The sequence below is a fragment of the Limulus polyphemus genome, unplaced genomic scaffold (genome assembly GCF_000517525.1).
Source record: "Limulus polyphemus unplaced genomic scaffold, Limulus_polyphemus-2.1.2 Scaffold1557, whole genome shotgun sequence".
Classification (NCBI taxonomy): Eukaryota; Metazoa; Arthropoda; class Merostomata; order Xiphosura; family Limulidae; genus Limulus; species Limulus polyphemus.
Genome location: NW_013667167.1, coordinates 23,943 through 43,532, shown reverse-complemented (window position 1 = coordinate 43,532; position 19,590 = coordinate 23,943). Strand labels below are relative to the sequence as shown.

Genomic DNA, 19,590 nt, shown 5'->3' with positions numbered 1-19,590 from the left:
CTAAACATAAAATAGTCTCTTTAAAATTGTTATTGCTCAAACAAACTATAATTTTTATAGCCTTCAATTTTGTTTCATTACAGATATATCAAATAGAAAATCAGACCCCTCCTGCCACACCCACCTATCACATTCTTTCTTTCAAGATTTGTTCTCTCTTACGTTTAATTATATATATTGCCTACAACCAATAGAAAGCCAAGGTTTTCATATATCAAATGACATATTCTGTTACATTGTGCTCTAAACACAGAATAGTCAGGTTCACTTGTTATACAATTTTGGTTCCCACAGGAATGACAATGGCTAGCTTGGATGCATTTGTAATAGCTCTTGTTGAATAGTTAGAAAGAAAGAAAAGTTAGAAAAATTGTAATTGTTAGAAGAATTTGTCTACTTTTTGCATATTATTAGTCTATATTCTTAATTAATATACGTAATTAAATAAAAATTGTTAAGTGAATTACTATACTTACTATAAAAAATCAGGCTTAACTATCCTTGACAATCGAGGGTAAGAAAAAAGAAGATTGGTTAAGTACTTTGTTGTTTTTCATATTTATTCTTTATTTATTATTATAAAGTAACTAAAATTAAAAATATGGATCTTTTAAAGTTATTTAAGACTAGATTAGGTAAAATAAGTAATAATAATAATATAATTAAAATGGTTCCCGAGACATGAATGTGAGCAGCTCATGGGTAATGTAATTCGATAACGTAATGTGAGTTACACATTCCCCAAGTGATTTACAACTTATAATGGTGCGGATAGTAGTTAGACATGGTTCAAAGGGCAATAAAACAATGAAACTTTATTATAAATAGATGTATAATGTTATTAACTTAGAGCTACTTAGGATAAACAAATGTAGTTTCATATTACAATTTGAAACCATTCTAGAAAGAAAAAAGGTTAATTTAGATTTACTTCGATTTTTTTTTTTATGGTTATGAGGTTGGTCGAATTGACCGATCCCATTTTTGAGATAGGATAGAGAACATAACAGATAAACTGTAAAGTTTTAGTGAAAAAAAAGCTTGAAATGGATTCAGGAGGTTTTAGGGTGTACACAAAGGAAATTTGAGATGATGAAAAGAATTTTTAATTTTAACATGAAAATTACTTTGCACATGGACTATTCAAAACAAATACTCAATATATTCAAGGTCAAAACTTTATTTTATTTTATTAAAAGTACTTCACTAAGAAATATGACTTTTTATATATGAAAGACTTGTAATATTAACTGAAAGGCTGTCAAATTTTGTGAAGATATACCCAATATATTGAGAGTTATAAGTATTCAATTTATAAAGACTTAAACGAGTACAAAAGGTCATGTGACTCGATCAAATTAACCGACCTCGTGTTGAGAGAGTTTACCCAATGCCTACTGGCACACTCTTTAAATTTCTTTCTGTGCATGTCACAAAGTTTACTGAGTTATATTCAAAATTTAGTTAAAGCACTTTACTATCAATGTAGTTTAATGGATTTAATATTATCAACTATGTTATTTTTAAAAGTTTCATATTATCCAAGTTATTATTCTTTTATTTTAAAAGAAACTTCTTAAATAAACAATTAAAATTTCAGTTCATTGTCACATGATACATGTGCAGTTGAAATATTTTACATTTGGTTGCTTACATTTCTCTCAGTACTTCTACAACAGACTAGAGGAGCTTCTTAAAGTACTAGTTCAAAGCCTAAACATTAACTTCATTTTATACAGGCATTCCAAGTATTAGCTTATTACTTGCTCTTTTCTGGTATACTCAATGCTCACATTCCAAAGTGACCTGATGCTAAGCAACAGTTTTTTCTACACTTGAATAGCATGTTTATAACCAAAAGTGAGAGCAGACTTCTCACTTAGTTTCTCTAGGCTAAAAGGAAGCATAGGCCATAAATTATTTTTGGAATGACAAGCTAACTGCCATTTTCCATTGTCAAGATCAGTTCCCCTAGTGCTTGAATATTTTTTCTCCCCTCATACTTATTAGTTTGATAGACAGTTAAATTGCATTTAGATTTTACTTTTATATTTTAGTTAATTTTGTAATATTTGTGTTTTAAAAAAAAAGCATGTGCAAGCCATCTTGAATATGGCTAATGCATTTTTGCCAATCATAACGTTATAATGACACACAGCATCAGTTGACATTTATTAGATATACGAATGTTTCATTTAAATTTTAAATTTAAAGTTAACATTATGATTTAGATTGTTTACTCAGCGTGAGTGTTAAAATGAGTTATTTTTAGAAATGATAGTTTATCTCGGGTTTGTTTCCCATAACAGTGTATGTATCATACATTGTATCGTTCAGTTGTTGGGATTTGAGGTCATGTTACTTAAACCTGAATTTTAACTGAGTTTTGTTGCATCATAATGTCTAGCAGTGTGTGGAATGTTCGAGACTGCTGTCGTGTGTATATATGTATACTCGTTGATAAATTTATAAGAGAAAGTTAAATAGAACCAGACTGCATGATCGTGAGTTTAGCCATAAAGAGTGTAAAGTGCCAATTTTTAAAGTGAATGTAATAAATTTGTTATTATATTATTTATTTTAATATCAACATTTGTTTAGATTAAATTTATATTTAGGAACATGCATAGCTCATAGTGTTAAATATGTATTGCAAAACACTCGGCTATTCTCCAAAGTTGTAGAAGATTCTCGAGAGTAAGAATAAACAATATATGGGTGTATGTAAATGCTTTAATTTTCATTGTTATGTAATCTGAATTTTATAGAATTCCTCCGCATGGCTATAAATATAACAAACGTGATACACCAAAAGGGGTATATCTATTATTAGTTTGCTATAATCAGTGTGCTATAAACTTTGGAAGCTATATCTGTGATTGTTATAACGCTTTTCAATCGGAAAACTTCAGATATTTTACCAGGAGCATTTACAAAGTTCGAACATTATATATCATTTAACATCAGTGGATTTTCATCGGACATTATTATTTTTACGAAAAACATTATATAAATTAATCGTGGAGAGCTCAGCATATGTGGCCGGTAAATAGCGGTAAATAACCTAACGTCATCGGTGGAAACTCAATCTTTAATAGGTGTATGAACAGTGAAGACTACAGGGCTAGCTAGCTTCCTGTAAGTGAAATATACCTACAACAACTCGCTCATCGTGAACCCTAGATAAGATATCGAAGAAGTTCCAGATTAAAAGGAAAACTTTATATTGCTTATAAGTTTGTAAAATTTTTGTTTGTAATAAATATTTGTAGTAGCTGTTATTGCAAATTGTACCATTTTTGTGTATATTAAAGCACATTTGTGTTAAAAAAAGAAAACTGTGTGTATCAATCTTGTTGGCAAATAGCATAAACTGACTATATATTGGCTTTTACTTGACTACTAAATACAAAGTACAATTTAACTACTGAATTTAATTTATCAGTTAAATCAGTTTCAGGTTATTTGAAATTCTAATACATAATAAATTTGGGGCTTGTGTCCTAGAACTGAATCAGAGACAAAATTTGATCTAAATTAAAATTTAAATCACAATTGAATTTATATTTATCAGTGCCAACAGTATCATGACCCATTAAATCCAGCCCTGAGTCGTGGAACCTCGGCTGTGTGGTTTGGGCTGGCCTATCATATTTACTTGTGTAATATTCCACCCTTTCATTTTTTCGTAGTTCTCGGTGACGAGCATACCTGGATGTAGTGTGCTTTTCACTGCTAGGATACCACTTCTCATAGTACACCTTTGTTCTGTGCCAACACTTTCTGTATGACCTATGCCCTCACTGGCCCCTCCTCCTTCTCAATGTGGGATTGTAGCTATAAGTGTCAGCGAATGTCTGTATGTTTTGGAAATTGTCATTTTCCTAAAATGAAAATATATTTCCAAATTTACTTACCTCTGCTGACACTCTCCCTCCCTTCCTCCACACTAAGAGCAGGTGTTTGTGACCAGGATGGGTAATTCTTGAAAAAGTGATTATATTGTCTGTATACAGTGCTTATATACAGTACCTGCATTGAGGGCATGTGAGGGCTGGGGTAAAGTATTGCAAATTAGAGTTTGCTGAGGGCAGTTGAGTGGGGTTAAAAGACTGGAGCAAGTGAACACAATGTTTAGATGGCAGAGATGAAGATCGTGAAATAGCTATAAGTGTCAGTGGAGGTAAGTATGTTTGGAAATACATTTTCATATTAGAAAAATGATAACTTTTATTGCCCTTTGATATATGCTTAACTAATAATCATGTCATGCAAGTTGTAAATCACTCACCAAACACATAGCTCATGTTACTGTGTTGAATGATGTACCATATGAGCTGCTTTCAAGAATACCTTGTGAAAAATTTTTATTATTATCATCTTACCTAATTTAATATTATCTAATCAAAAAAATTTCTAATTTTTACATTTTAACTGCTTTTATAAAAATAAAAAAAATATGCATGAAAAGTAATAAGTATGGCACTTATATTTCACCTCTTGTTTTTGATGTTGATTACTGATATAATTTATACCTACTTCTATATAATGGTAGTACTAGTACACTGCATAATTTTTATTTACTTAAATAATGCACCTAAGAATGGAATAATAACATGCACAAAGCAAACAATGTCCTGATCTGAACATCACAAGATAAACTTTCAAACTCAAGATAAAATTGATAAAACTGTTCTTAAAACATCATTCGTTAGATTAACACATTGCCTTTGTTGGTTATATATGATATAAAATGTCAGAAAGAATGATTGGAAATTTGTGATAGAGAGGATATGACAGGTGGACATGGAAAACGAGTCTGATTTTCTAATTTATGAGTCCATAAACAAATAAGATTGAAGGCTATAAAAATTAGACTGTGCCTTAGTAATATCTGTATTATAATGGATAACTTATGTTAAATTCCACACTAAGAGTGTGTCCCCAAGTTAAAATGTAGCATCTGTGAAATCCAAACTCACACTTGTATTTCACCACAACAGTATTGTGAATTGAATAAAAAAAACTCTTGTACATATGCTGAATTAATACACAATTTTCTCTCTGGCAAATTTAAAGAACTACTTAGTTCAATTGTAGGCATATGTCAAACAGTGCCTACACAAGTGAAGGATATAAAGAGAAAAATTTAGTGAACTTTAAACTAAAAGGAGTGGACAACATGTTTACAGCCTGATACTACAGAATTCTGCTAAGTATTTCATTTTGGCATCTATCCTGATGGAACACTTCGGAAAGAGCTACCTGTATGTTTCATTCTCTAAACCTCCATAGTTCATTATAATGATTAAGTAGCATCTATTGTTTTAAATGTGTAGTATGTTAATTAAAACTATGGCACAAAATACTTCATATGGAAACATAGTTATAAAGAAAAACTGTGATTTTGTATGACTTTACAACAGTATTGATAAAAAAATTAGCAGTATGATTGTATAAGCCTAGGCCTTCATTCTATAATATTGTTCTTTTTCCTATAGCATCCAAAATGCTCCCAGATTACTTTTTATCTTTTTTATTTTGATGTTTCATTTTGTTTTTGGAGAATATTATTTGTATTAAAACAAATGGACAAAGACATGCACATACAGAAACATAACCTTTTCCTATTTTGTTTGAGCACGTTTAAATTAATAAAATCTTTTTATGTTTTATAAGTTATTTTGGAATATAAATATTTAATATTCTAGATGGATATATTTTGTTTATTTATATGCAAACTAATATATTAAAAACTACAAGATACATTTAATATATTATTGTATTTTTAATAACTTTCAAGACAAATATATGAATACAAAACATAGTTTTTCTTCATTTTAGATTGTATATTCATGTGTTTATTTTATTGTGTGTATGTATTAAATACAATTTATTTCCCTTTCCATTTGAAAGTATGTTGGAGGAGATGAAGGTGACCTTTACCTGTCTTACTTGGATGCAGATTATTTGGTAATTTCCAAGGGAAGTACATTACATGTGAGTTTTAATAAGTTAAAACAGGCTTGACTTTTAAGTAAAACTTTGTTTTTCTGGTGATAAGTTTATTTTTTATATGCATGAGGGTAAATATTCTTTTGAATGTGTTGAAAAAATACTGCAATAATTTTGAGATTTTGGGCTATGGAAAAGATGAAAAATAGGGGACAAACTGGAAAGGAGAATAAGAAGCTCAAAGAAAACTAAAGAGAAAATAGAAATTGAATAATAAGAAAAAAAAGAAATTGTATACTGACTCTTTGGTTTTATCACGAAACCATAGATGTTATGGCACTGTTGTCAACCAATCAGATATGATGAAAATTAGGGAAGAATTTTAGAAGTCTTGATTGAGGATATGGGGAAAAAATCTGTAATTTTTATTAATAATTTTAACCCCACATCTTCTTAAAGAATAGTACGAGTCTCATTGTGAAAATAAATTAGGAAAGAAAGTGAGAGTTATGAGAAACCAGATGTGTATTGAAGTTAAAGTAAATTGGAAGCATTATTATATTATAACATCTTAAATTAAAACAAGAGTGAAATTCACCTTATTTTTCATACAAATTTTAAGGTAAAAACTATAAATATCTTTATAAATTTGTTAATATAAGTTAAGACACTTTTGAGGAAGTGATGACTCAGCTTTATTAATATTATTATATAGTTTTTTGTTTTTGCTTCATTAAAATTCCTTTCCTTTGAAAATATACATTTAAATGATGTGATATTAAACAATACAAGAATAATATTGTTGTTGTATTTTTGTGATTAACTGAACATAATGAATAGATTTACTGTTGGCTGTAAAAGAAGCTAAAAATAACTATACAGTAGCTCTTGCATATCTACTGTAGGGTTAAGTCAGTAGACCAACCCAATTGAGAGCTTGTTTATTTTACAATTGTAAAACTTTGTCAGCTGTTTCTTTGAACTTCCATCTAATATCAAACTAAATATATGAAAAAGTATAAGAAGTTATTTACAATAGTTACATCAGACATAACTATTGGGCAATAGCCTATATAGCTTAATCTTAGCTAATAGGTCGGGTATTCTGAATTATTATTTTAAGTTGTGCGGCAGAAACATACGGTTAATACAAATAATCTAAAAAATTTACTTGTATCTTGTACATTTTACTTTAATTTTTTCAGTGTAGGTGAGTGAGAATAGATTATTCTCCTTTCTTCAGTAAATCCAGTTATTTCGCATAGGTTGAGAAATTTTTGCTACTTAATTATGTGTAAATTTGATGCTTATTAATTGATGTATCAGATTATTATTATGATTGTTCAAAATGGTTTGAAACTGTGTACTTATTGGTTGAAATATTGAGATTATTATGAAAACATTTATTGTGATTGTACAAAACGGTTTGAAACTGTGTACTTATTGGTTGAAACATTGAGATTATTATGAAAACATGCTGAGTATTACTGCTGTTTTAGAATTTTCCAGAAGAAAACCTTATTTTTAGTATGCTTCAGAATATTATGCTACTAGCTGAATTACCCATTTCCTGCACAGGTGTCCAAATTACTTGAAATAGATATTTAAAAACGGAAAGAAACTTCTTTTAAGAACATTTATTTAAAAAATTAAATTTTTATAACATTTTATTTTTATCTAAAACTTTGATTTTCAAAACGAAAATTATACAATCTAAATTAAAGCTTCTTGATATACCACATTAAGAATTATAGTGATGAGCTGCCAAATGTAATCCTTGCCTTCTCTCTCTTTTCCTTTACCTATCTCTTTCCCCATCAGTTTCAGCTGCCTCCCTCATTCCTTCAATTCTTTCATTTCTTAATTCATCAGATTCTTGCACACATATTTCAGCTCTTCTAACTCTTTCAGCTTCAAGCCTTACTTCTCTTTCTTCCTGTTATTTATTTCTCATCCTATCTGCTTTTCTAACTTTATCAGCTTTTAGTCTTTGTGCTCTTTCCTGCTGTGATTCATTTTCCTTTTTTTTCTTGCAGCCTCCAACTATTTTTTTGGAGATTTTAATGTGGCTTTTCTTGGCATTTTAAAGGTTAAGCAAATTACTTTTCTCCTAAAGGATTAATAATCAAATGAGAGCTTAAAGTAATTTAAATTTAATTTTATACCTAGGAAAGTGATCAGTTCTTTTGTATCAGCTCCCTGCTAGAAAAGTGATCAGTTCTTTATATCAGCTCCCTGCACAGTTTCCTGCTAGAGAAGTGATCAGTATAATTAAGTATGGAGCATTAATTTGTTTAAAACAAATAATGAGTACTTTTTAAATGTACTTTGTTACTACAGTTACACTTTTAAAAATAGCACAGCAGTAATCCACTGCATTCTATTTCTAATAAAAGTTTTTAATGGCCAAAGTCTCTTTGATTCCTGAAACATAGTCATTTTTGACAGTTCAATAATTTTAAACTTCACAACTGTTAATGAAATATCACTGAAAGTGAAAACACGCTAAACACTCACCGACACACACACACTTTGCCAAATGCCATACTATTCCGAAACTGTGGCGAAATACCATCTACTAAGTCTTTTTAGAACCCTGGGCATAGATGAAGTTCGAGCAGTGTCTTACACTTTCTGTGTTTAAACACAAAATAGTTCCTTATTCTAATGATGGATTTAACTTAAACCTTAAAATTTAAGGAACACTGAAGATTATACCTGCTGATAAACACTGCACAATAAAGTATTGAGTCTTGTTTGTTTTTTCAAGGCATATTTACCAGTGGATTATAATGTTATATGAAGAGTCCTTTTTAGTAAATTATAGACCTCCACTTTAGGGGTGGACACTCTATGGATGTGCACCATGATCATGATTATATTTTAAAAATAAACCTGAAAACACTACAGTAGAGCCACACATTCACCCTCACATTGAAAAAGAGAGACATATTTGATCATTAGAAAAAATTTACCTAGAAAATTTTTTTTTCACATTAAAGTTTAATGAGCTTTGAAGATTTATGGTAGAATTTCCCACTGTTTAGACAATAGGAATGGACAGTGTTACAGTATTATAGAAAAATACAGAAATAGGTTACATGTGCACCTATTTTTGTGGGAAACCTCGTGGGAATTTTGACCCCTTCATGTTTCTTCTGCGGACCACAGGAGCCACCATGCCAAGTGGAGATTGGTCAAATAGTGTGTTAGGAGTTAGTACAGAGACAAAATACAATTTTGCTTTTATATGTATAAATAAGATGGGTGTCCAACACCCCTTATGACATTCCTCATGTCAGTTGTGTTGATTTGGTAGTATGTTTTTTCTAGGTGGGGGTCCATAATTACACACATACCCTCTCATGTCTTTCCTCATGCCATCTTGTATTACTGTGTCAAGTTTGGTGCTGATTGATCAAGAAATGTGGAAACATATAAGGAATAGATGCACACACACACACATATTGTTTTTTTTTTATATAGACTAGATGGGGGTTCACCCCCTCATGACCTTTCTTGCCATCCCGTATAACTGTGTCAAGTTGTGCTGATTTGGTATTTTTCTGGAATTAGATGGGTGGTCCAACCCCCTCACTGGGAATTTTGACCCCCTCCATGCTACTTCTAGGGACTGTAGGAGTCATCATACCAAGATTGGTGGAGATTGGTCAAATAGTGTGCAAGAAGTTAGTTAGTGGTCACATCAACACACAATTTTGCTTTTATTTATATAGATTTTGAGGTTTACTCATTGGACTGTCTTCCTGATTTTATCTTTGTTAGCCTGCTAAGCTGAAGGAGCTTGCTTTAACTTGAGCATTTTCAAAATTGAAATTTGCTGCGACTAAACCATGCAGTTTATTATAGAGTTGTAGCCGACGGTTCTGACTGGGCAAAATTTGGTGATGTTGTGTCAATGTGTCTCCTTGACAACCTAGCAAATGTAATGGGAAATTTCAGACAGCTATTATGATTTGATTTGATTGTTTGATTTTATTACTCATCTCAATCTCTACCATTCTGCCCTCAAATCTAATCTAACTATTATATGCATGACAGATGGACAGACAGAACTTTGACTCCTTTGGCTACTTCTGCAGACCATAGGATTCACCATGCCAAGTTTGGTGGAAATTGATCAAATAGCTTGGGAAGAGTTAGTGGACAAATATACAACAGATTTCACTTTTATATATGTAGATGGAAAGAAAAAAGTATTTTTATTAATGGAAAGAGAAGTTATAATCATTTTTACTGTCAAAGTAGGTAATGAGTTTAGTGACTGAGCATACTGTATCATATGTTGAGAAAGAAAACCATGTTTTTATTTTAACAAAAAAACACCGGATTAGGTATAATCAAAAGTAATTTTTTGAAGTTTATTATTCACTATCAAAATGTTGTGGTATTTTCTAGCTCATTGATTTACTTCAGAGTAGCTAGTGACTATAAATTGGAGATTCAATAAATCAAGTTATAAAGTGTGTTTCTCCCTGAACTCTGACAAAGTTGATTGTATAAAAGGAAAACATATACAATTTCATAAGTTTTTCTATCATACAAAAACAAAACTACAACAAAACAAAACAAAGGCAAAGGTGTTCAGTGTGCTTCCCTTTATAAGTTGCTCTAAAATCAAGTTAAGAATAAAGGAAAATAATCTCAAGAAGTTAATATTAAATGAGATTAAAATAAGTGCAAATTCTTAAACTATTAGTGTAAGCAAATTCTGACTTCTTTGAAAGTTAACGTATATCACGGGTTGTGCATGGCCCCACTTTCTATGAGCAGCCCATGCATTCACAGCATATCCTGTGCAAATGGTGTATGAACCACTAGCTGTTATGCAATTTGCCAACAAGAAAAAGAACTTTTTCTCTCTCAACATTACAAGCTATCTTTCTCATAAGAGGACACAATTAATAGCCAGTTAGTAAATACACATGCTGTATGCATTAGAGAAAGGGAAAGTTGAGTAACTTACTAAAGCACTTCATTGCAACCACACTTAGGATGAGGAAACAATTATTTTGGAAATTTTAAAATATTAACTAGGGGGGGGGGGTAATGCATTAGTAAAACTGTTCACAACAGTATGTGATGTTTATTAATCAAATGATAAAATACTTAACAAACTCGTGTCCTGTGACTAAAGGAAAATAAAAAGAGTAGAAGTAATAGGTCAAAAACCATAATAGTTGTTCTGTCACATTTCAGACTAATGTTTCTGTAGCAACAACATAAAAATGTGTAAAGTTCTGCCCTCAGTTGATTATTTCATCAGACTTTCACAGATTTCATGCCATTTGTCAGCTATTGACAGTCAACAATTAAGTGATGTTTATTCCCTTACAATTACATCAGCATCAGATAGTAAAAGTACAATGTACACCTTGTTAGCTGCTACAGCATTTTTAGAATTTTACACATTCTTCTAAAGTAGAATTTTCACATTTTTAGCTTACACATTTTCACCTCTAATGCCAGCTTCATCAGAAATTATTGGCATCAGATCTTCATATCCAGAAGCAATTCAACTGATGTATGGATATCCATATCCTTGTTGCTGAATTCATAGCCAAGTACATAGAATCCAAGCATGTCCCATTTTGCTTATAATTTCACTTGAAAATCTCATTCCTGGAATTTTTCTGAAGTTGGATAGTCCCAATCAACTGAAAGGTAGTTAAGTTTTTATAATATCACAGTAAGATTTGTAGTGAGTCTTTTTGTAATATAATATCACACAAACTAAAAATCAGCAGATTACACTTCATTAGTGTAAGGCATCTTTATGTCATGATTACTGAATTATCTATAGTTGTTTGTTGCATTTCATTCGTAAATTTTGTGGGATAAAAAGATGTTGCAAATGGCCAAACAATTAATGCTATATTTCTACATATGAGGAACCTTGATCATAAAATCAATCGTCACTCAACCAAATTAATATATAAAACAGAAAATAATATCAAAAGAAAAATTGTGGAATGTTCATGAATCCAAATATTACCAACTTCAAACCATTTAAGGTCAATTTAAGCGGAACCCCCTCTATGGCACCATATGCCATTAAGGTACTTGGAACTTCTGTTATAAAATTGGATGTTAAGAGGAACATAGACAGTGTATGCATTTCTCTCAACAACCAATTGTTGGACAGAGGAGAACATATAAAAGTGTCAAAAATTTTATACAAATCAGTTTAATGTTGTTCCAAAATAGTGGTTCAAAACATTATTTTAGATTTACCCTATATTGTGTATTACATGTTATTATTTTATTTTCTGCAATTTTGTTAGGCTCAACCAATAAAATACCAATGTATCAATTCACTAGTTTTCATATTATCTATATTGGGAGTTCCCTCCTTGTTGTGCCTAATGATACCAAATTAACATTGTACCATAAATATTATACTTTGTACATGAGAAAATAAACAAGTTTCAGTTTTATTTAACAGGGTATTTATTATGATGGACCATTCAATCTCTTTCATTTCTGAACAGCTTTTTGAAATTTGCAAAAGGCAAACACAAACTTGATGATGCAGACCCTACTAGAAAATCTAGCACAGACCAGCACTAGCTGGTGATCAGCAGCTGTTGTGTGTTGAGACATGGCCTTGCTGATTGGCTCAGTTTCTCCCTGCTGCTGCTAGTCCACAGCTAGAAGACCTAGTTCATCTCTTTGATTGTTCATTTTGAGCTGAGTAGTCTAGCTTAGCTAATCATAAAACTTTATGGTTCCCAGTTTTTTCGGTGATCATGTAAGATTTATACTGCTGCTTATTTTTAAAATACCCATTTGTTTTAAATTTGAACTTAAATGAGACACTCTTTTGGTTGAACTAGGTAATTTGTAATCTTTACTAATGAATAGCTTTTTCAAAACATTGCATTGTTACTATTTTTTTCCCTTATGTTAAATTAAAATGTTTGAAAGTTAAATTCATCGTAAGATGTGTAGGCAAAAGTTATTTTTCTTTGAAAATACAAAATTACACAGTTATTTTAGTTTAAACTAGCTTGTATTACTAAATAACTTTACATTCTATTTCCTACATTGTTTTTTGTTACATAAGAAAAGTCGCATCATCATTCACTGCTGGTGTGTGAGGAACATTGTTTAACTTTTTGTTGCTTTTTTATTCCTTTATTTATATCCATAATTTTGTCTGTTATGTAATATCCAACTTTGGCACTTCTTTTGATTACCTCTTCATCTGGAATACCATTCTGCTGTAACCAGTTTCTGTAACAGCCTGAAAGAAACAGTGGAAGTAAAATGTAATTCCTTGCAAAAAAAACAACTTAATTTTGGACAATGTAGTTTTAAGACAAGTCATTTGAGACAACATTGATAACTCATAAAGAGATGTTTGTTACATAAAATTTTAACTTCAAACCTAGATAAGGTTTACAAATAATAAGCATTAATTTCTACTAACCTTTTCTTTTATAATTTAAAAAAAAAACATGAGTTATTCAACACCCGAATGAATTCATATTCTCACCTTTCACTGCAGCATACTTATGAGGATTCAGTGTGGATTTGGGCAGCAGTTTTATTTGATGTGCAGATTTTCCTCTCCAAACTATGGTTTTTAACCTTATCAGACCCCCATAGTGCAACAGCAATATTTTTACAAATACATAAAGACTTTTTTTATTTGCCCGTATCATATCCCATTTATGCTGATTGATCTACACTCTTTTTCCAATATGAACCTAAAAAATACATAAAATAAAAGTTAAAGAAAACAATAACCCAACTGAGTACCTTAGTTATGACATAAAAATTAACTTCCTCACACTATTATAAGTACTTTACACATCCAATATGCATACCCATATGCAAATCAATACATTTTGATAAAGTTTACTATACTTCATAGAAATAAAACTAGTTTTTTAAAGCATTTCTGTACAACTTTTTAATTTTTACTTAATTATGCAGGAACAACCATCTAACACTATGAGAAGGTTGTATCATTATTAGACATACATGATAACATCAAATGTTATTAGATTTATAACTTATACATACAATCTATCACTATGTCTGTGTATTTGCTATCATTTTCAAATTATGGAAAATAATTACCAAACACAGGCATTGAAACTGATTTCCCAATATGATACATTGCAAAGGAACTCTTCTGCTATATGAGAAATAGGATAAAGATGTCTAATTGTGTTGTAAGAATTTTTCTACATTATATTTGATGCATAGACAATATTCAGCCATGTTTAGAAATGCTACACAGTTATCAAATATATCAGTTTCTTAACACAAGAAATACAAACATTTATTTTACCTGCCCATTTCAGTTACTAAATCTTCATTTTAAATAAAATGTGGTAAAAACCTTGTACTTTTTTTTTAGAGAATTCATCTTGCTGGTATGGATATTTTCAAGTTCTTATAAGTTCTGAAACTAATGAGAAATATGCCAAAAATAAATAACCACAGCTCAACCAAAATTTTCTAGAGAAAAATCATTGCAATTAAAGCACTTTTGTTAAAACCATACATTGATATAAAATAATTTATACAATAGTATGTGTGTGAACTTCAGCACAGTTTTATATCTAATCTTTTATATATTTGAAAACTAAATACATAAGTTATACATAAATCAATATTGATATATCATATTATTTGGAATATTAACAGAAAAGATATATTTAATTACATGTCTCATTTATAGAATGCAGTCAATGCTTTGCATAAAACAAATAAATAAAGAAAACTATTTCCTAAATAATAAAAAAAAAACATCCATGTAGATCAATAATTGAAACAAATGCTTACTTTTACTTTGAAGCTTTTCTAAAATGTTTTCCTGCAAACTTATGTTAATCTTCTGTACATTTTGTTTTCTTCTTCCAACTCTAATACTTGCCTTTTACAAGATATCTCTGTTTTAAATTATCCACGTCTTTATTAACTTCACTGACTTTCTTTGATCATCTTTTACATTTTTTCATTTCAGTATACAGCCTTTTGGGTATTACTTCATCATTAGAATTACTCTCCATAAAAACTTCATCACTCAAAATATATTCATGAACAGGTAATCCATTCATAGTTGAAAATGAAGCTTTGTTTAGTTTTCTTCCTAAAATAGTGGCCAACAAATTTATTGGTCCTTTCTCTTTCATCATTAGCATCAGGTTTTTGGCCTTATGCTGTTGAGCCAAACTATTTTTCCTCTGCTAAGATTTACATATAAACAAAGTCCTTATTAATTATATAGATAATTTTATCTTGTAATTAAATCAGTATTTTACTTCATTGATTACTGCCAAAAGTTCAAAGAGATGAAATTGAAAGGATAATTGGATGTGGAACCAACAATCCCAATTCACATGATAGTCTAGATGTGCCCCCCCCCCCATCTCATACAAGAAGAAGAGGAATACCTACTATGAGAGTAGTTTGTTCAAGTCACCAGGTGAAATCTTTGAGTAAAGAAGGAGGTAGGAGAATGGATGAGGACAAGAGATCCCAAGCAAGGATCCAGAGAACTTGCAGTCCATTGTAGGCTTTGGATACAGGATTCTATGGAAGCCCAAGTCCCCAATAGAGAGAGAACTGCTAGCACAGTGAGAGAAGAAGATATGGCATGAGAAACCAATCAGCGAGTAGTAGGCTGGGCTCTGCAGACAAAAAACAACAACACCCAAATGAAATAAGTGTGAGATGAGACTTCTTCAAGTTGAATCAACCAACCCAGACAAACCCCTGCCAAAGGAGGAGAAAAGGTTGGCTGAAGGAGGCTTGTTAAGACAGAGCCAAATGAGAAAAGAAGCACCAATCTACATATTCACTGGGAACCATGAAATTACGAAAAGAAAAACCTGGAAAAGGATGGGAAAATCATCAAATAGTGAATGTGGCCAATAAGACAAACATTGCCCTGGACCAGTGTTGGCAAGAAACAAAATCTCTTGGGGATGTGAAATAATAGGAAAAGATGACATTGGAGGAGGAGAGGAAAAACCAAAGGTTAAGGCTCACTGATATACAAACTCAACCATTGGCTGCAAAAGAAGGGCAAAAGTTCATAATATAAATGAAATAGGCCCTACTGACCCAGAGCCTATAGGATAGTCCCTGTCAAGACTAAGAGTTCCAAAGTCTACGAGCAGTGAAAGGACAAATGGAAAGAAGAATGGGAAGTGGTGAGAGAGAGAGAGTAAACCTATGAGGATAAGGCATAACATTGGCATGTGTTTCCAGCATAAGACAGAGATACAAGCATACCAGTAAAGTCATACAGATAGATGAAAGGAGCCAGAAGAAGGCATATGAGATATAAGGGAGGTAAAAGTAAATTGAGTAACAAAGGCATCATGCCCCAACCAATTGAAGCAAAACAAAAAACCAAATAAGAAGTGAAAATGCCAAGGAAGATAACATTCACTGTAGAAAAGAGAAGTGAATGAGCATTCTGGGAATGGAGGATTACCATGGAAAGAAGGAAAATAACAGAAAAGTCTAGTGTGATTAAGCAAAAGTTAGGAAAACCTAAGACAGAGAGAATCTGACTCCAAAATCTGAAGGAAAAACTCCAGAGTTTATGAGTCAAAAGAAAAAAGCAATACCACACAAAGTCATTCCTAGTCATGTGAGGTAACAAAGGAAGGAAGATGAGGCATGTGTGCCCCAAAGTAGTGGAGAAAATAAGTGAATAATTAAAAAAAAACATACATGAGAAATCTAGTCATGAAATCAAGAAAAAGACTGAGGCAGTATTAAGACAATAGAGGTATAAAATGAGGCAAAGGTAGGTGGGAAAAAATAGGCAAAATCCCTTCCGTCAAGAATGAGGCATGTCAGAAACAAAAGAAGGCTTAGGCCACATGAAAGGCTCCACTCCACCACATAAAAGCCATCTCCTTTCCCCACAGACAAAGACATACCTAACACCAATGTAGTTGGTAGGTTAGCATGAACAAAGTCTTGTTGTTTCATACTAGACAAAGTAGAAGTTACTGACACTTGTGAAACAACATCTTTGGAGATACTTTTATTGAAAAATGTCTGTATGTCACAAGTTCAGGAGTAAAAAAAATGCATCGTTACATACAAGTTTCAAATTGAGAAATTACAGTGGTGATCTACGGTATAGAGGGAGTTGGCTGCATAAGGAGGGTGTATTGCACTCCTATTGATGACAGGTTGTTACATGGGTGGGAGGTAAGATATCATATAAGAAATCTGAATTTATTACTTTTCTTATACAGTACAATCCAAATTACAGCAATAAAACCATAAAATTAAAAGAAAGCAGATGTAAATAGAGTAGAAGCTATAATCATCTTTTACAATCTGTAATTATTCAAGATAGAAAAAATGTTATTAATTTTATTTCATATTTTTCATGTTTCATTTCACAGTATATTGATGATTTCCCTACAGTTAGTGCTAGGGTAGAGAAAATAAAAAATAAAGTATAACATTTTACCAAACAAACTTTTGATGCTGGTTTAGGATCTCTTGGGGTTATGTAAATAAGTATTTTTATTATCATCATGAAAATCACATTTCACTCAAACTGACTTGCCAAATTTCGTGAAGATACACTTAGTACCTTCAGAATTATGGTATGTATAGTTTTTACAGTTAGAGATGGATACAAGGTTAGTCAAATTGACCGAGCTCGTATACAGATGGCCAAATAAAACACTGCAGAACATACTATAACCTTTTGACAATAATACATGGTAAATTGAAAATGCAACATTGAGTTCTTAGAAATTCTATTAAGTAAAGAACACAAAATAATCATTATGATGCACAGAAAATTAAAACTGAAATGCAGAAGTTTATAGAATAAGTACAACCCTTAAAAAATTGGGCAAGCACAAGGTCCAACTCCCCTTACCTCAACTCTGGCTATAAACTCTCCAAAGTGACAGTTTACCAGTTACTGTCTAATTTAGTGACATGGATGATATCTCTTTCCCCAGGCCAAGACTTTTCTGGTCTCCTGTAGCTCGTGCATAGCTGGCAGACTTCTTCTTCCAGTATGGAGGGTAGAGCATCCTTCTGACACATCTGGCACTCCTTGCAGTTCTATATGGTCCAAGCCTCTGTCCACTTTCTGCCCATCTCTTTGCAGTGCCTTTTCAGTACTGAAATCTGCTGCATGGTCATATACACAGTGATGATGGTACATAGGGTTGTTGGTAGAGTGATCCTCAATTGCCATGGATGCTTCACTTCAGACTTCTTGGAAGGTATTGGCTGAACTGCTGTTGAGGTGGAAACCCCCTCGTTCACCTCAATCTTCATGACTGCTTATGATATTGCTAACAAAGCTAGTGGTGGCATCTGATTCACTGAGGCACTCCAATGGTGGTGGTCTTGGTTCTCACATCTGGGCCTTTATTCCTTATTATTGAAACACTTCCTCAGAACCCAGCTGATTTTCAAGTCAACTTCATTTCTGAAACATTTTTCTCAGCTTCAGGAGGTAGTGGCCTCTCCTAAGGTGGGTGCACATCTGGTTGCACTTTTTGGATGTAGTAATTCACCCATCAATTGGACATTTGATTGGTAAGTTCTAATGTTTGGATAACCGCTGGGACTCTGTCAAATATTTGACTTAAACTAGTAAATATTTAGATTTAGAATGCAAGGATGAGTGAATTCCAATTTGTCAGAAGGTCAGCTAGATGGGTAGGTAGAAAAGGATCATAACTGCTCAGTCACAACCATTATTCTCCTATAAAAATTACCTTTAGAGGCAGCATAATCAATAGATTATCATGGTCAAGCAACTTTTCCTTTGGATTTGCAAGTACTTATGCTCTTAACTGCCTGTAGAACAAGTATTCCTCAGTGCCTGTGAACTTCTTGGTTCACAAGCTTCATTGAATGTCCACTTGAATAACATATTAGCTGTACTGCCTGTTACCATTCCTGTGACAATAACAAATATGTTTACCTTTTTCCCCAGAACCATCTCCACCACTACCTTCTAGTTGTTACATAAACAGTGCCTGGTTCCAGTAGAAAGGAGTGGGGTCATAACTATAGAACTGGTTCCTATACATATGAGCTGAATTGGGTTAGGCAACCTTTACATTCGACATTTTAGAATTCATTAACATTTACTTTGTCTTTGAATAGGAATCTTCTTCCAGTTACAAGTTTTGTATTAGCCTTGGTGAGACTTAGCATTTCACCATGCAGGTGTTTCTTTGTGCCTTTCCATAGTATACTCATACCATGCATTTTTATGCATCTTGTCTTACACCTTGCACTGAAACATTATTAAGAAAAATACTTGGAAAACTAGGTGCTGTTTGAAATATTTTAGTCTGCATGACAGAGTTAGTAACCACAAATTAACCATCAGAGTTTCCATACTGTAACTCATAACAGTATACATCTGTTTATACTTAATTTTATTGTTTTATTGCCCTCTGAACTATGTCTAACTGATAATTCTGCCACATATTTGCAGCTTACATTACTGTATTGAATTAAGTAATGCACGAGCTGCTCACTAGCACACATCATGAAGAATTTTGATTTTTTTTTCATTATATTACTTAATCTCACTTTATCTAACCTATAATAGATAAGGAATAGACACAAAAATAATAAATATAG

At 31.8% G+C, this 19,590-nt stretch overlaps 2 protein-coding genes across 4 annotated transcripts in view; one reads left to right on the top strand and one right to left on the bottom strand.

The window, feature by feature from the left end:
• The window catches only part of LOC106464078, a 63,534-nt gene that overhangs the window by 26,069 nt on the left and 17,875 nt on the right, over positions 1-19,590 (top strand). For all 3 annotated transcript variants that reach the window (XM_022391740.1, XM_013924190.2, XM_022391739.1), the window contains exon 2: positions 5,917-6,000. In XM_022391740.1, the coding sequence (XP_022247448.1) occupies positions 5,917-6,000 (84 nt within the window). The remainder of the gene's footprint in view (positions 1-5,916; positions 6,001-19,590) is intronic.
• LOC111086924 lies at positions 13,036-13,724 on the bottom strand. Its single transcript, XM_022391741.1, has 2 exons — positions 13,475-13,724; positions 13,036-13,222 (listed from the first exon to the last, which is right to left on the bottom strand). The coding sequence occupies exons 1-2, from the start codon at positions 13,641-13,643 to the stop codon at positions 13,056-13,058; spliced, it is 336 nt and encodes a 111-aa protein (XP_022247449.1). The 5' UTR covers positions 13,644-13,724; the 3' UTR covers positions 13,036-13,055.

What these genes read in the sequence shown, in the direction of transcription:
- LOC111086924 (XM_022391741.1), bottom strand. Translation starts at nt 13,643, where the DNA reads ATGATACGGGCAAATAAAAAAAGTCTTTATGTATTTGTAAAAATATTG. An exon ending in TAAGTATGCTGCAGTGAAAG is followed by an intron (nt 13,223 to 13,474) that starts GTGAGAATATGA and finishes TGTTTCTTTCAG; the next exon opens with GCTGTTACAGAAACTGGTTA.